The sequence below is a fragment of the Orcinus orca genome, chromosome 6, assembly GCF_937001465.1.
Source record: "Orcinus orca chromosome 6, mOrcOrc1.1, whole genome shotgun sequence".
NCBI classification, from domain to species: Eukaryota; Metazoa; Chordata; class Mammalia; order Artiodactyla; family Delphinidae; genus Orcinus; species Orcinus orca.
The window spans coordinates 40,250,677-40,267,453 of NC_064564.1; the positions used below are offsets into that span (position 1 = coordinate 40,250,677).

General features: G+C 42.0%; 1 protein-coding gene and 1 long non-coding RNA gene across 2 annotated transcripts; both read left to right on the forward strand.

The window, feature by feature from the left end:
- Nucleotides 1-1,166: 1,166 nt before the first annotated feature.
- Nucleotides 1,167-2,567, forward strand: LOC125964729 (uncharacterized). Its single transcript, XR_007477971.1, has 2 exons — nt 1,167-1,779; nt 1,863-2,567. It is a non-coding gene; the product is annotated as an uncharacterized LOC125964729 (long non-coding RNA).
- Nucleotides 2,568-4,152: 1,585 nt separating this feature from the next.
- On the forward strand, nt 4,153-8,592 carry LOC101288156 (translationally-controlled tumor protein-like). Its single transcript, XM_049711120.1, has one exon. It carries the CDS (start codon nt 4,191-4,193, stop codon nt 4,707-4,709), a length of 519 nt encoding a protein of 172 aa, XP_049567077.1. The 5' UTR covers nt 4,153-4,190; the 3' UTR covers nt 4,710-8,592.
- The last annotated feature ends 8,185 nt before the right edge of the window (nt 8,593-16,777 follow it).

Sequence of the window (16,777 nt, forward strand, 5' to 3'; positions counted from 1 at the left end):
TTGCTTCCTTGTAGCCTCCAGATCTGCTTTCCACCCTCCCTGTTCAGTGCCTCAGTTTGGTCTTTTATCAACAGACTTCCTTGTCCTCTGGCTTCTAGTTAGGTTCAGCCAATGGAGGCTAAAAGTGGGAAAAAGAGGGATGTGAGATTGTTTATTCCCCATCATACACCCCACCTTCCTAAAAGCAGGGTCTCTGCAGACACCTTTCATACGCTCTCTGCTTCCTCCCTTTGTCCCCTCAGGTCCCATAGTGATCAAGTTTCCCACTGTCATTGGCCCTGGGATACTGCATCATTTCTTGTTGCTTTTCCTTTATTAAACTCTCAATTATCCATCTATTTCTGGGACCCTCATAGATAGGACAAGTGCCACTGAGATATATGAATTACCACCTAACCTAGCTCTGTCACATGTCTGTGGGACCTTGACAAGTTACTCAACCTCTCTGAGCCTTGGTTTCTTCATATGTAAAATACTGCAGGGAGAAGAGGTATGCTCTGAGGTCACTTTTCAGTTTAGAATCTTTGGTTCTAAGGTGATAAGTGTAGGTCCTACAGAATTTAACCAGGAGAATATGGGTCTGAATGGAAAAATATGTAAAATTATTCCATTGGGCATTTGGGAGTAGGGGTTACAGGAGTTACCTCAGACTTAAGAGTTGGTAGAGGAAAAGGCAAGAAATACCTCCGCCTGTGCTGCATGTGTATTTATTTTAAACATGATCCTTTCCGAGAAATTCTCCAGACTTGTGGTAGGAATCAGCTCTTATTTTGTCTTCAGCTCTGTTTGTATTTGTCTTCTTTTGTTAGAAAATGTAGGAAAAATCTCTTTCTCTTTGTGTTTTTTTCTCTACTTCTATTAATCTATTTCTATTAACCTAGTCTCTCTCTGTATTTGTTTTCTTCTTTTTATTACTGTTTCTCTCCATTAAAACAAAGAAAAGAGGGACTTCCCTGGTGGCACAGTGGTTAGGAATCCACCTGCCAATGCAGGGGACAGGGGTTCGAGCACTGGTCCAGGAAGATCCCACATGCCGCAAAGCAACTAAGCCTATGTGCCACAACTAGTGAGCCTACACTCTAGAACCTGCGAGCCACAACTACTGAGCCCACGTGCCGCAACTGCTGAAGCCCTCACGCCTAGAGCCCGTGCTCCGCAACAAGAGAAGCCCCCGCTTGCTGCAAGTAGAGAAAGCCTGGGTGCAGCAATGAAGACCCAACACAGCCAAAAATAAATAAGTAAATAAATAAAAATTTTTTAAAAACCAAACAACAAAGAAAAAAGAAAAAAAAGGTATTCCCTTCAGTACCTACTTAGCAGGGGAAAATCAGAAAGTTCCTAAACAAAGGCTCCTGGCAGGCCTCCAAATGAAGCAGTTCAAACTGACCAGCACCTGGAGCTGCCAGTTAAAGAGTCGCAAATGCTGGAAATTTTTGGCTCAGGAGGAGTTTTCCCAGGCTGAGATCAAGCCTGACAATTTTAACTTTCCACTTCAGACTGAATCCACTTTGGAATCTACCTGGCTGTTTCTCACACCACTCAGGTGCCTTGTACCTGTGATTTCAGGAATAGAGCTTAAAACCCAGAGAGGGAGGCTGAGATTTCTCTGTAACTGGAGTCATAGAAGGCCCTAAGATTTCTAGAGCTGGAAGGACTTCAAAGATTATTTATAACAAAACCTCTATGTTTTACAAATACAGGAACTAAGATGCAGAGAGAGGAAGGGTCTTGCCCAAGGACACACAGTAAAGTAACAGCAGAGCTATTAACAGTTAAAAGGTACAAGATGCCACATATTAACTCCTTTAATCCTCATAACAACCCTGTGGAGACAGCATTAGTAGCACCTTCTCATTTTACAGATGAGGAAACAGTCCCAGAGAGGTAAAGAACTTGCCTGCACTGAAGTCTGTGTTCTCCACTACTTCAATCTACCGCCTCCAAGGATGATGTTGTAGCTTGATGTAGCCTGTGGCTTGAAATATGGTGGGAATATTCATGTCACAGAAATCAGCAAATACTACGAATCAGCTTGTTTTGTTGATTGTCACAGTTTAAGAAAGTGATGAAGGACTTCCCTGGTGATGCAGTGGTTAAAAATCCACCTGCCAATGCAGGGGACATGGGTTTGATCCCTGGTCCGGGAAGATCCCACATGCCACAGAGCAACTAAGCCCATGAGCCACAACTCCTGAGCCCGCGTGCTGCGACTACTGAAACCTGCATGCCTACAGCCCATGCTCCACGACAAGAGAAGCCACCGCAATGAGAAGCCCGCGCAGCACAATGAAAGAGTAGCCACAAGAGTAGCCCCCACTCGCCACAACTAGAGAAAGCCCACACGCAGCAATGAAGACCCAAGGCAGACAAAAAAAGTAAAATAAAATAAAAATAAATAAATGAAATAAAATAAAATTATTAACTAAAAAAGAGAAAGTGATGAAGATGCTGAAGCACGGGGAGATGCAGGGACCCCCATGAGAGAGATGGGAGGATCAGTCTCAACGAGTTTCCAATATGGATCCCATTCTCTCTCATGTGTAACCTTTAAAATAAACTCCTTTTTTCTTAAGTCTTCCCCGTTATCAATAAAAGTGTGTGTGTATGTGTGTGTGTGTTTAGGTATAATTTATATAAAATAAAATGCAGAGATACTAAAAATTCAGTTCACTGAGTTTTTACAGTGTTTACCCCCAGGCAACCACCACTCTAAATGAGAGAATATCCCCATCATTCCAGAAAGTTCGTTCAAGCCTCTAACCAGTAAAATTTCCACCATGGCTTCCAACCTGCCCTCCCCCAGCCATTTTCTGATTTCTTTCATGTATATGGTATTTCAGTCTTCCAGTTGCTCAGGCCAAAAACCTTAGAGTCATCCTTGACTCATCTCTTTCTCTCACACCCGACATCCACAGTGTTTCCTGTCAGGTAGATTTTCAAAATATATCTAAAATCTAACTGCTTCTCATCAACTCCACTGCTGCCTCCTTGGTCCAAGCCACATCATCTCTCACCTTCTGACCGGTCTCCAGCTTCCTTACCTTCCCAAGCTCCTCCACTCCTCATACAGTCTGTTCACACAGCTGCCTGAGCAATCTTTTAAAAATGTAAATTCAGATCATGACACTGCTCTGTAAAACGCTCCAATGCTTACCATCTCTCAGAGTAGAATCAACCTCAAGGTCTCTACCGTTGTAAGGTCGTCTCCAATTTTTGGATCTCAATCTACTGCTCCCTGCTGGCTTACCAGGCTCAAGCCAAACCAGCCTCTTTGCTATTCCCAGAACACACAAGCACATTCCCCCCTCACAGACTTTGTCCTTTCTGGTTCTTTTTTTTAAATCAGCTCGTGTGTGTGTGTGTGTGTGTTATTTATTTATTTGCTTGCATTGGGTCTTAGCTGCAGCTCACCAGCTCCTTAGTTGTGGCATGCTAACTCTTAGTTGCTGCATGCTTGTGGGATCTAGCTCCCAGACCAGGGGTCAAACCCAGGCCTCCTGCATTGGGAGCACAGAGTCTTAACCACTGCGCCACCAGGGAAGTCCCTGTCCTTGCTGGTTTTGAAACAGGAGAGAAGGGGCAGGGCACAACCTCTAAAAGAATGACATAGAGCCTCATCCACCAGAGGGCAGACAGCAGAAGCAAGAAGAACTTCTGCAGCCTGTGGAAGGAAAACCACACTCACAGAAGAATAGACAAAATGAAAAGGCAGAGGACTTTGTACCAGATGAAGGAACAAGATAAAACCCCAGAAATACAACTAAATGAAGTGGAGATAGGAAACCTTCCAGAAAAAGAGTTCAGAATAATGATATGAAGATGATCCAGGACCTCGGAAAAAGAATGGAGGCAAAGATTGAGAAGATGAAAGAAATATTTAACAAAGACCTAGAAGAATTAAAGAACAAACACCTAGAAGAATTAACAAACAGAGATGAACAATACGATCACTGAAATGAAAAATACACTAGAAGGAATCAATAGCAGGATAACTGAGGCAGAAGAACGGATAAGTGACCTGGAAGACTGAATGGTGGAATTCACTGCCTTGGAACAGAATAAAGAAAAAAGAATGGCTTTTCCGCCCACTCCCCCCTCCCTGCAAGTGCCGCTTCTGCTGCACTGCGCTCTCTCTGAGCTCCGGGCTCTTACTAAGCTAGTGCCACCGTTGTCTCCCTCCAGTCGCCATCATGATCATCTACCAGGGCCTCATCAACCATGATGAGATGTTCCCTGACATGTACAAGATCCGGGAGATTGCGGATAGGCTGTGTCTGGAGGTGGAGGGGAAGATGGTCAGTAGGAGAGAGGGTAACATTGATGACTCGCTCATTGGTGGAAATGCCTCCTCTGAAGGCCCTGAGGGCAAAGGTACTGAAAGCACAGTAATCACTGGTGTGGATACTGTCATGAACAATCACGTGCAAGAAACCAGCTTCACAAAAGAAGCCTACAAGAACCACATCAAGGATTACGTGAAGTCAATCAAAGGGAAGCTTGAAGAACAGAGACCAGAAAGAGTAAAACCTTTTATGACAGGGACTGCAGAACAAATCAAGCACATCCTTGCTAATTTCAAAAACTATCAGTTCTTTATTGGTGAAAACATGAATCCAGATGGCATGGTTGCTCTGCTGGACTACTGTGAGGATTGTGTGATACCAAATATGATTTTCTTTAAGGATGGTCTAGAAATTGAAAAATGTTAACAAATTTGGCTGTTTGGGTCTATCACCTGCTCGTCATAACTGGCTGGCTGCTGCTTTTCATCCACATAAAACCAGGACTTAGACAAATGGGACTGATGTCAACCTGAGCTCTTCGTTTTGATGTTGATTGGTTTGGAGCGGAGCCACTGTTTTTGAGGAAAATAAAAAAACATGTCATGTAGGTTGTCTAAAAATAAAATGAAAAGAAAAAGGAATGTAAAGAAATGAAGACAGCCTAAGAGACTTTTGGGACAATATTAAACACAACAACATTCACATTATAAGGGTCCCAGAAGGAGAAGAGAGAAAGGACCCGAGAAAATATTTGAAGAGATTATAGTCGAAAACTTCCCTAACGTGGGAAAGGAAATAGCCACCCAAGTCCAGAAAGCACAGAGAGTCCAAGGCAGGATAAACCCAAGAAGAAACACGTCGAGACACATAGTAATCAAACTGACAAAAAATAAAGACAAAGAAAAATTATTGAAAGCAACAAGGGAAAAACGACAAATAACATACAAGGGAACTCCCATAAGGTTAACAGCTGATTTCTCATCAGAAACTCTACAAGCCAGAAGGGACTGGCACAATATATTTAAAGTGATGAAAGGGAAGAACCTACAACCAAGATTACTCTACCTGGCAAGGATCTCATTCAGATTTGATGGAGAAATCAAAAGCTTTACAGACAACGCAGGGAGGTGGGGTGGTGGTGTGATGAATTGGGCAATTGGGATTGACAGGTATACACTGATGTGTATAAAATTGATGATTAATAAGAACCTGCTGTATAAAAAATAAATAAAATAAAATTTAAAAATTTTTAAAAAGAGAGCAGATGAAAAGCCAAAACTGATTATTTTATTCCTAGTGACATTTTATATGTTAAATAATTATTTTATAAATTTTTCAGTTGATTATATTGGATTTGATAGGAATAAAAAAAACAAAAAAGCTTTACAGACAAGCAAAAGCTAAGAGAATGCAGCATCACCAAACCAGCTCTACAACAAATGCTAAAAGGACTTCTCTAAGTGGGAAACACAAGAGAAGAAAAGGACCTACAAAAACAAATCCATAACAATTAAGAAAATGGTCATAGGAACATACATACTGATAATTACCTAAAACGTGAATGGATTAAATGCTCCAACCAAAAGACACAGGCTTGCTGAATGGATACAAAGACAAGACCCATATATATGCTGTCTCCAAGAGACCCACTTCAGACCTAGGGACACATACAGACTGTGAAGGGATAGAAAAAGATATTCCATGCAAATGGAAATCAAAAGAAAGATAGAGTAGCAATACTCATATTGATAAAATAGACTTTAAAATAAAGAATGTTACAAGAGACAAGGAAGGATACTACATAATGATCAAGAGATCAATCCAAGAAGAAGATATAACAATTATAAATACATATGCACCCAACATAGGAGCACCTCAATACATAAGGGAAATGCTACCAGCTATAAAAGAGGAAATCAACAGTAACACAATAATAGTGGGGGACTTTAACACCTCACTTACACCAATGGACAGATGATCGAGACAGAAAATTAATAAGGAAACACAAGCTTTAAATGACACATAGACCAGATAGATTTAATTGATATTTATAGGACCTTCCATCTGAAAACAGCAGATTACACTTTCTTCTCAAGTGCACATGGAACATTCTCCAGGATAGATCATATCTTGGGTCACGAATCAAGCCTCCGTAAATTTAAGAAAATTGAAATCATATCAAGCATCTTTTCTGACCACAATGCTATGAGATTAGAAATAAATTATAGAGAAAAAACTGAAAAAACACAAACACATGGAGGCTAAACAATATGTTACTAAATAACCAAGAGATCACTGAAGAAATCAAAAAATACCTCAAGGCAAATGACAATGAAAACATGACTATCCAAAACCTATGGGATGCAGCACAGGCAGTTCTAAGAGGGAAGTTTATAACCATACAAGCTCACCTCAAGAAACAAGAAAAATCTCAAATAAACAATCTAACCTTACACCTAAAGCAACTAGAGGAAGAAGGACAAACAAAACCCAAAGTTAGTAGAAGGAAATAAATCATAAAGATCAGAGCAGAAATAAATGAAATAGAAACAAAGAAAACAGTAGCAAAGATCAATAAAACTAAAAGCTGGTCCTTCGAGAAGATAAACAAAATTGATAAACCTTTCGCCAGACTCATCAAGAAAAAGAGGGAGAGGACTCAAATCAATAAAATTAGAAATGAAAAAGGAGAAGTTACAACAGACACTGCAGAAAAACAAAGCATCCTAAGAGACTACTACAAGCAACTCTATGCCAAAAAAATGGACAACCTGAAAGAAATGGACAAATTCTTAGAAAGGTATAAGCTTCCAAGACCGAACCAGGAAGACAGAAAATATGAACAGACCAATGACAAGCAGTGAAATTGAAACTGTGATTTAAAATCTTCCAACAAAGAAAAGTCCAGGGCCAGATGGCTTCACAGGTGAATTCTATCAAACATTTAGAGAAGAGCTAACACCCATCCTTCTCAAACTCTTCCAAAAAATGGTAGAGGAAGGAACACTCCCAAACTCATTCTGTGAGGCCACCATCACACTGATACCAAAACCAGACAAAGATACTACAAAAAAAGAAAATTACAGACCAATATCACTGAAGAATATAGATGCAAAAATCCTCAACAAAATACTAGCAGACAGAATCCAACAACACATCAAAAGGATTATACACCATGATCGAGTGGGATTTATCCCAGGGATGCAAAGATTCTTCAATACATGCAAATCAATCAATGTGATACACCATATTAACAAACTGAAGAATAAAAACCATATGATCATCTCAATACATGCAGAAAAAACTTTTGACAAAATTCAACACCCATTTATGATAAAATTTTTTCTCCAGAAAGTGGGCATAGAGGGAACCTACCTCAACATAATTAAGGCCATATACAACAAACCCACAGCAAACATTCTCAATTGTAAAAAACTGGAAGCATTTCCTCTAAGACCAGGAAAAAGACAAGAAGGTCCACTCTTGCCACTATTATTCAATATAGTTTTAGAAGTCCTAGCCACGGCTATCAGAGAAGAAAAAGAAATAAAAGGAACACAAATTGGAAAACAAGAAGTAAAATTATCACTGTTTGTAGATGACATGATGTTATACATGGAGAATCCTAAAGATGCCACCAGAAAACTACTAGAGCTAATCAATGAATTTGGCAAAGTTGCAAGATACAAAATTAATGTATAGAAATCTCTTGCATTCCTATACACTAACAACGAAAGATTAGAAAGAGAAATTAAGGAAACAATCCCATTCACCATTGCAACAAAAAGAATAAAATACCTAGGAATAAACCTACCTAAGGAGGTAAAAGACCTGTACTCAGAAAACTATAAGACACTGATGAAAGAAATCAAAGATGACACAAACAGATGGAGAGATATACCATGTTCTTGGATTGGAAGAATCAATACTGTGAAAATGACTATACTACCCAAAGCAATGTACAGATTCAATGGAATCCCTATCAAATTACAAGTGGCATTTTTTACAGAGCTGGAACAAAAAATCTTAAAATTTGTATGGAGACACAAAAGACCCCAAATAGCCAAAGCAGTCTTGAGGGAAAAAAACGGAGCTGGAGGAATCAGACTCCCTGACTTCAGACTATACTACAAAGCTACAGTAATCAAGACAATATAGTACTGGCACAAAAACAGAAATATAGATCAATGGAACAGGATAGAAAGCCCAGAGATAAACCCACACACCTATGGTCAACTAATCTATGACAAATGAGGCAAGAGTATACAATGGAGAAAAGAGAGTCTCTTCAATAAGTGGTGCTGGGAAATCTGGACAGCTACATGTAAAAGAATGAAATTAGAACACTCCCGTCATACACAAAAATAAACTCAAAATGGATTAGAGACCTAGATGTAAGACCGGGCCCTATAAAACTCTTAGAGGAAAATATAGGAAGAACACTCTTTGACATAAATCACAGCAAAACCTTTTTTTTTTTTTTTGCGGTACGCGGGTCTCTCACTGTTGTGGCCTCTCCCGTTGCGGAGCACAGGCTCCGGACACGCAGCCTCAGCGGCCATGGCTCATGGGCCCAGCCACTCCGCAGCATGTGGGATCTTCCCGGACCGGGGCATGAACCCGTGTCCCCTGCATCGGCAGGCGGACTCTCAACCACTGTGCCACCAGGGAAGCCCGCAAGATCTCTTTTGATCCACCTCCTAGAGTAATGGAAATAAAAACAAAGATATACAAATGGGACCTAATGAAACTTAAAAGCTTTTGCAAAGCAAAGAAAACTACAAACAAGACAAAAACACAACTCTCAGAATGGGAGAAAATATTTGCAAATGAATCAACGGACAAAGGATTAATCTCCAAAATATATAAATAGCTCATGCAGCTCAATATTAAAAAACAAGCAACCCAATCCAAAAATGGGCAGAAGACCTAAATAGACATTTCTCCAAAGAAGACATACAGATGGCCAAGAAGCACATGAAAAGCTGCTCAACATCACTAATTATTAGAGAAATGCAAATCAAAACTACAATGAGGTATCACCTCACACCAGTTAGAATGGGCATCATCAGAAAATCTGCAAACAACAAAAGCTGGAGATGGTGTGGAGAAAAGGGAACCCTCTTGTACTGTTGGTGGGAATGTAAATTGATACAGCCACTATGGAGAACAGTATGGAGGTTCTTTAAGAAACTAAAACTAGAACTACCATATGACCCAGCAATCCCACTACTGGACATATACCTAGAGAAAACCATAATTCAAAAAGACACATGCACCCCAATATTCATTGCAGCACTATTTACAATAGCCAGGTCATGGAAGCAACCTAAATGCCCATCGACAGACGAATGGATAAAGAAGATGTGGTACATATATACAATGGAATATTACTCAGCCATAAAAAGGAACGAAATTGGGTCATTTGTAGAGACGTGGATGAATCTAGAGACTGTCATACAGAGTGAAGTAAGTCAGAAAGAGAAAAACAAATATGGTATATTAACGCATATATGTGGAACCTAGAAAAATGGTACAGATGAACTGGTTTGCAGGAGGGTGGCGGTGGTGGGATGAATTGGGAGATTGGGATTGATATATATACACTAATATGTATAAAATAGATAATGGATAAGAATCTGCTATATAAAAAAATAAATAAAATAAAATTCAAAAAAAAGAATCACATAGTCCGAGGACATGACATAAACTGGTTAGAACCAATAGGTCCAAGTTGGCTGATGATTGACTTCCGCCAGACCCTGAGCACACTAAATGACACATCCACAGGTGCCATGACAGTTCCAAGGCCTACCATAAAGGTGAAAAAGTGGGCGGTGGCCCAATTTCTGGGAATCCCCACCCCTTTCCCAAAATAGCTGGCATACTCCTCCCACTCATTAGCCTATGAAATTGCCCACCTCTATAAAAACTGACAAACCCATACCCTGGTGCTGCTCTCTCCTGAGATGGTCCACATTCTGTCTGTGGAGTGTGTTTCTCTCTAAATAAATACACTTCTTACCTATCACTTTGTCTTTGAATTCTTTCTGTAATGAGACCTTAAGAAACTGAGACAAGGTGTGTGATCTCCATTAAAAGACCCTGAGTTCAAGTCCCAATCTGGGTTTTTGCTGGGTTCAAGTCCCAACCCATGGGTTCAAGTCCCAATCTGAGTTACACAGTTTCAGTTTCTCTACTTGAGACACTCTTCACGTGGCTCACTCCCTCAGTTCATTCAGGTCTCTGTTCAGCTATTATCTTATTATAGAGACCTTCCCTGACTGCCCATCCAAAATAGCACATTCCCTGACACTCTGACCCCAGTCTCTGTTTATTATTTCTCCTAGTCCTTAAGACCTCACGTTTTGTTTTTCAATTAATTAATTTATTTATTAATTTATTTATTTTTGACTGTGTTGGGTCTTCATTGCTGCGTGTGGGCTTTCTCTAGTTGTGGCGAACGGGGGCTACTCTTTGTTGTGGTGCGTGGGCTATTCATTGTGGTGGCTTTTCTTTGTTGCAGAGCATGGGCTCTAGGCGCATGGGCTTCAGTGGTTGTGATACATGGGCTCAGTAGTTGCGGCTCACGGGCTCTAGAGCACAGGCTCAGTAGTGTGGCACACAGGCTTAGTTGCTCCGTGGCATGCGGAATCTTCAAGGACCAGGGCTCGAACCCGTGTCCCCTGCATTGGCAGGCAGATTCTTAACCACTGCGCCACCAGGGAAGTCCCAAAACCTCACATTATATTATGTCTATTTACTGTCTTTTTCTCCGAACGGGTATGCTGGTAAAATGTTTAACAACCAGCTCTCTGAAAACTATTGAAACCGAGCGGGGCCCGGTGGGGCTCCCAGGCGTGGAGGCCTTTTTGTCCCCCACTTCTTGTGGCCAAGACACCAGCCTCCATGACCTTCCCTGAGTTCCAAAGGGCAGATTCAAATGGTTGCTTATCAAGGGAGGAGTAGCCAAAAAACCACGCAAGCAAGATTAAAGGGATCAGAGAAGCTCATCAAGATTAGGAGACCAAGAGGAGATTAAGGAGGGCAGGCCTTGCTCCCACTCTAATCTTGTCAGAGACCCCACCTTTGAACTATTGTTATAAACCCTCATCAAATCCTCCCGGGTTGAGACACATAGTTTTTCCGAGGCAGGAGCCCACTGTGCCCCCTTTTGCCTGGCAAAGTAATAAAGCTATCCTTCTCTACTTCACCCAAAACTCTGTCTCTGAGATTTGATTTGTCACCAGTGTACAGAAAGGCCAAGCTTTTGGTAACGGTATGAATGTGTTACAGAACACAGTTCATGTGCCTGACGGACAGTGAGGGCAAACATACTGAAACATCGGAGTTTGGAGCAGAGAAAGGTTTATTGCAGGGCCACGCTTAAACTCCCCAATGGTTTTTGTTTTTAATTTTTTTAACACCTTTATTAGAGTATAATTGCTTTACAATGGTGTGTTAGTTTCTGCTTTATAACAAAGTGAATCAGCTATAGTCCCTAATGGTTTTTGGGGAAAGGTTTTTATAGGCAAACTTTGGGGTGAGGGCTGCAGGGTGACTTTCTTCCAGTTGGTTGGTGGTGAGGTAACAGGGCAGAGCTCCAGGAATCTTGTGCTCAGGGACCTTAGTTCTCACAGAATAACTCAAAGATATTGTTTTGTATATTCCCCCCCCCCCTTTATTTTTGGCCACACTGCAAGACATGTGGGATCCTAGTTCCCCAACCAGGGATCGAACCCATGCCCCTTGCAGTGGAGGTCCCTATTTTGTATATTCCTTGAGGAGGAAACAGGACCCTACCCCAAGGCTGCACTAATGTTTCTTGACTGTTCCTCCCTTGTTTCTGCAACCCCTCCCTTCCCTGATTAGCAACTTTCTGAATCTGCCCTTTTAAACTTAGGGAAGGTCAAGGAAGCTTAATGAAGCCGTTTTCCTACAAACAAGAAATAGGGGACACAGAAAGGCTTTTGTATCCTGGAGGGCCCCACAGAGCCCTTCTCAGTTTCAAACGTATATATATACATACATAATTTTTTAAAAATTTATTTCATTTTTGGCTGCATTGGGTCTTAGTTGCTGCACGTGGGCTTTTCTCTGGTTGCGGCGGGGGGGGGGAAGCGGGGTGCCACTCTTTGTTGCGGTGCGCGGGCTTCTCATCGCAGTGGCTTCTCTTGTTGCGGAGCATGGGCTCTAGGTGTGTGGGCTTCAGTAGTTGTGGCTCACGGGCTCAGTAGTTGTGGCTCGCAGGCTCTAGAGTGCAGGCTCAGTAGTTGTGGTGCACGGGCTTAGCTGCTCCGCGGCATGCGGGATCTTCCCGGACCAGGGCTTGAACCCATGTCCCCTGCCTTGGCAGGCAGATTCTTAACCACTGTGCCCCAGGGAAGCCCTACATACCTAATTTTATTTATAAGTTTAGTGATACAAAGGATGTGTAAAACACAATTTACATATAACAAAATATAAATGCTCTTACTGTAAATTCCATATTCTCACAGAATGCTTTTGTTGCTATTTGACAAACTCTTGTATCCATAGCCAGTCTATCTTTGCAGCTAACAAGTGTAGTTCCAGCATAAAAATTGGCTGATATTTTTGTGTATAGAGTGTTGCCCAACACCACCAAGTAATTCTCCAGTTCTCAGGTGGACACAGACTGGGTACCCTCCATTGTAACTCAGTTCTGACACTATGTGTCAGATCTCACAGGTTAGGGGCTCAGTCCTACAGGACTGCCCTCAATTTAGATGCCAACTGCAAGCGCACGTTGCACCTGGACTTCTGACCAACCGGCTGTAAACTAGAGGTTCCCATGACCCACTCCTTGGGTTCTTCATTTGTTAAAACAGGTCACAAATCTCGGAAATATTTACTTATGTTTACCAGTTTATTGTAAAGGATATTATAAAGGATACAGATGAGCAGCCAGATAAAGAGGTACACAGGTCAAGGTCCAGAAGGATCTTGAGAGCAGTGTTAGACCTGCGCGGTCTCCTAGGAGTTTCGACTCGCCCAGGAAACAAGAGTCGGAAGTCGATGCAAAACGCAAGAGGTTTATTGAAGGCCGGTGCACCGGGGTTCCTTGGTCCTCACGCAGGAGGTCGAAGAAGGAACCCCTTTTGGGCGCGAATATGTCAGTTTTATAGGTTCCCACTTCCCCGTATGTAAATTATAGATTTGGTTGTGTTTTCCTGCTGATTGGTCCCGGCTTGGGCTCGGACCAGAGAGGGAACTTGTCCCCAGCTTCCTGATTGGTCTTTGACAGATACCTTTTTTACATTTTGTTTATCTCCCTCCTTCTCGGAAGGGGGCCGGACATCCTGGAAATTCACCCATTGTCTAAGAAGCCCCTATTGTCTGGAGAGTTCTTAATCATTAGCTGGAACAATGTCCCTCGAGTCCCACAGCAGGAGTGGAATTGGGGTGTACCACCATCCAGTCCAGAAGCTCATCAAATCTTCCCTGAGTTCCGTGGGCGGGACTGAAAGTTCCAACTCTCTAATCACTGGGTCTTCCTGATAACCAGCTCCATCCTGAGGCTGTGTAGGGAACTCCTCCAGGTCATCCATTAGGATAACTCAGGTGGGAGAGAAAGGGCTTATTATGAATAACAAAAGACAGACAATCCTCCACTGAGATAATTACAAAGATTTTAGGAGCTTTGTGCCAGGAACCAGGGGCCAAATACAGTTTGTCTTCCAGCCCTCTGTATCTGTGTGTTCACATCCACAGATTCAACCAAGGGAGGTTGGAAAATATTTTTTTAAAAGTTCCACAAAGTTCCAAAAAGCAAAACTTGAATTTCTTGTGCACCAGAAACTCTTTACATAGCATTTACATTGTATTAGGTATTATAAGTAATCTAGATAATTTAAAGTATACGGGAGGGGGAATTCCCTGGCAGTCCAGTGGTTAGGACTCCGAGCTTTCATTGTCTAGGGTGTGGGTTCAACCCCTGGTCGGGGAACTAAGATCTTGCAAGCCCCTGGCACTGCCAAAAAAAAAACAAAACAGTATACGGGGGGACACGTGTATAGCTAGGTTAAATGCAAATACTATGCCATTTTATATAATATACTTGAACTTCTGTGGATACATCCTCTCGGGGGTGGGGTGGGATCCTGGAACCAATCCCTCTGGATGCTAATGAAATAAAATTCATAATTAATGGCAAGACAAAAATACTTAAACATAAATTTTTTCTTTGCCCCTTTGGGCCTCCTCCCTCCCCTTTACTGTGTGTTGTGCATCTGCATTAACCAGACCTCCTTAGGCGATAACATTCCTTTTTAATCTCATCAAGAGTCACAACTCATTAGGAGATAACCTTCCTTCTTAATCTTGCAAGGGGCCAACGTGACCCAGGAGCCACTGCTTTGTACCTGTAGATCTGGATTGTGTAAACTATCAATAATATGTCATTTGATGTAAACCCTTTGTCTCAAGAACTTCTATAATTGTACTTTGACCTCCAAGGGACAGAACAGCCCTCAAAGCTTTCTGAAAAACTGTCTCCCAGGTTATAATCCTCAGGTTGGCTCTAGTAAAATTTTCCACTTTTTTTAGATTGACTATTGATTAATTTTTTCATCAACAATACCAAGGGACAACTGTATATTTCCTTAAAATTTTTGTTTCTAAATTTTATTGAAGTATAGTTGATGTACAATATTATGTGAGTTACAGTTGTACAATATAGTGATTCATAATTTTTAAAGACTATACTCCATTCATAGTTATTATAAAATATTGGCTATATTCCCTGTGTTGTACAATCCATCCTTGTAGCTTTTTTTTTTGGCCATGCCACTTTTGGCTTGCAGGATCTTAGTTTCCTGTAAAGGGACTGAACCCGGGCAGTGAAAACCCCAGGTCTTAACCATTGGACTACCAGGGAATTCCCCTGTAGCTTATTTTATTTATTTATTCATAATTTTAATTTATTTATTTATTGGGCTGCTTTGGGTCTTCATTGCTACGTGTGGGCTGTCTCTAGTTGCAGCGAGTAGGGGCTACTCTTTGTTGCAGTGCGTGGGCTTCTCATTGTGGTGGCTTCTCCTGTTGCGGAGCATGGGCCCTAGAGTGCACGGACTTCAGTACTTGTGGCATGAGGGCTCGGTAGTTGTGGCTTGTGGACTCTAGAGTGCAGGCTCAGTAGTCATGGTGCACGAGCTTAGTTGCTCCTCGGCATGTGGAATCTTCCCAGACCAGGGCTCGAACCTGTGTCGCCTGCACTGGCAGGCGGATTCTTAATCACTGCGCCACCAGGGAAGCCCCTGTAGCTTATTTTATACATAATAGTTTGTTTTGTTTTGTTTTGTTTGTTGTACGCGGGCCTCTCACTGTTGTGGCCTCTCCCTTTGCGGAGCACAGGCTCCGGACGCGCAGGCTCAGCGGCCATGGCTCACGGGCCTAGCCGCTCCGCGGCATGTGGGATCTTCCCAGACCGGGGCACGAACCCGTGTCCCCTGCATCGGCAGGCGGAATCTCAACCACTGCGCCACCAGGGAAGCCCCCAAATTTCATTCTTTTATATGGCTGAGTAGTATTCCATTGTATATATACACCACATCTTCTTTATCCTTTCATCTGTTAATGTACACTTAGATTGCTTCCATATCTTGGCAATTGTAAATAGTGTTACTATGAACATTGGGGTGCATGTATATTTTTGAATTAGTGTTTTTGTTTTTTTCTAACATATACCCAGGAGCAGAATTGCTGGGTTACATGTGTATACTTTTTTTTTTTTGGCCATGACACCTGGCATGTGAGATCTTAGTTCTCTGACTAGGAATCAAACCCGTGCCCCGTGCAGTGGAAGCACAGAGTCCTAACCACTGGACCACCCAGGAATTCCCAACGTGTATACTTCTTATCACACAGTAAGTAAGAGGAAAGTGTAGGAACGTCTCTCATTCATCAGAGACGTGAGCAACTTACTTGCTGAATTGAACAATAGCTTTTTATTTATTTATTTGTTTTAGTTGCCGGCACGTGGGATCTTTGTTGTGGTGCAAGGGCTTCTCTCTACTTGTGGAGTGTGGGCTCCAGAGTGCGCGGGCTCAGTAGTTGCAGAGTGCGGGCTCTCTAGTTGGGGCGTGCAGTTTTAGTTGCCCTGCGGCATGTGGGATCTTAGTTCCCCAGCCAGGGATCGAACCCGCTTCCTCTGCATTGGAAGGCGGATTTTTAACCACTGGACCACTGGGGAAGTCCCTGAATAATAGCTTTTGAATGGTGGAAAAATATTTATTTAATTTTTGTGGTATCCACAATGTAACAGCTACAGACACACTTTTAATATGCATTATTCATATTTTCTCCATCACTTTCTTAAGTCTAGACAATGACCGAAACTAGCCCTGATTTGTAGCATTTGCTGATTTCTGTGGGTAAATACTCCCACCATAGCCTATCTCAAGCTGCCAACAATGACGTCACTGAACATGAGTTAGGAAGAAATGCATAGTAGCACACCATTATGTAGTTTTTCC

Bases quoted from the DNA above. Each gene is read 5' to 3' on its own strand.
- LOC101288156 (XM_049711120.1), top strand. From the start codon at position 4,191: ATGATCATCTACCAGGGCCTCATCAACCATGATGAGATGTTCCCTGAC.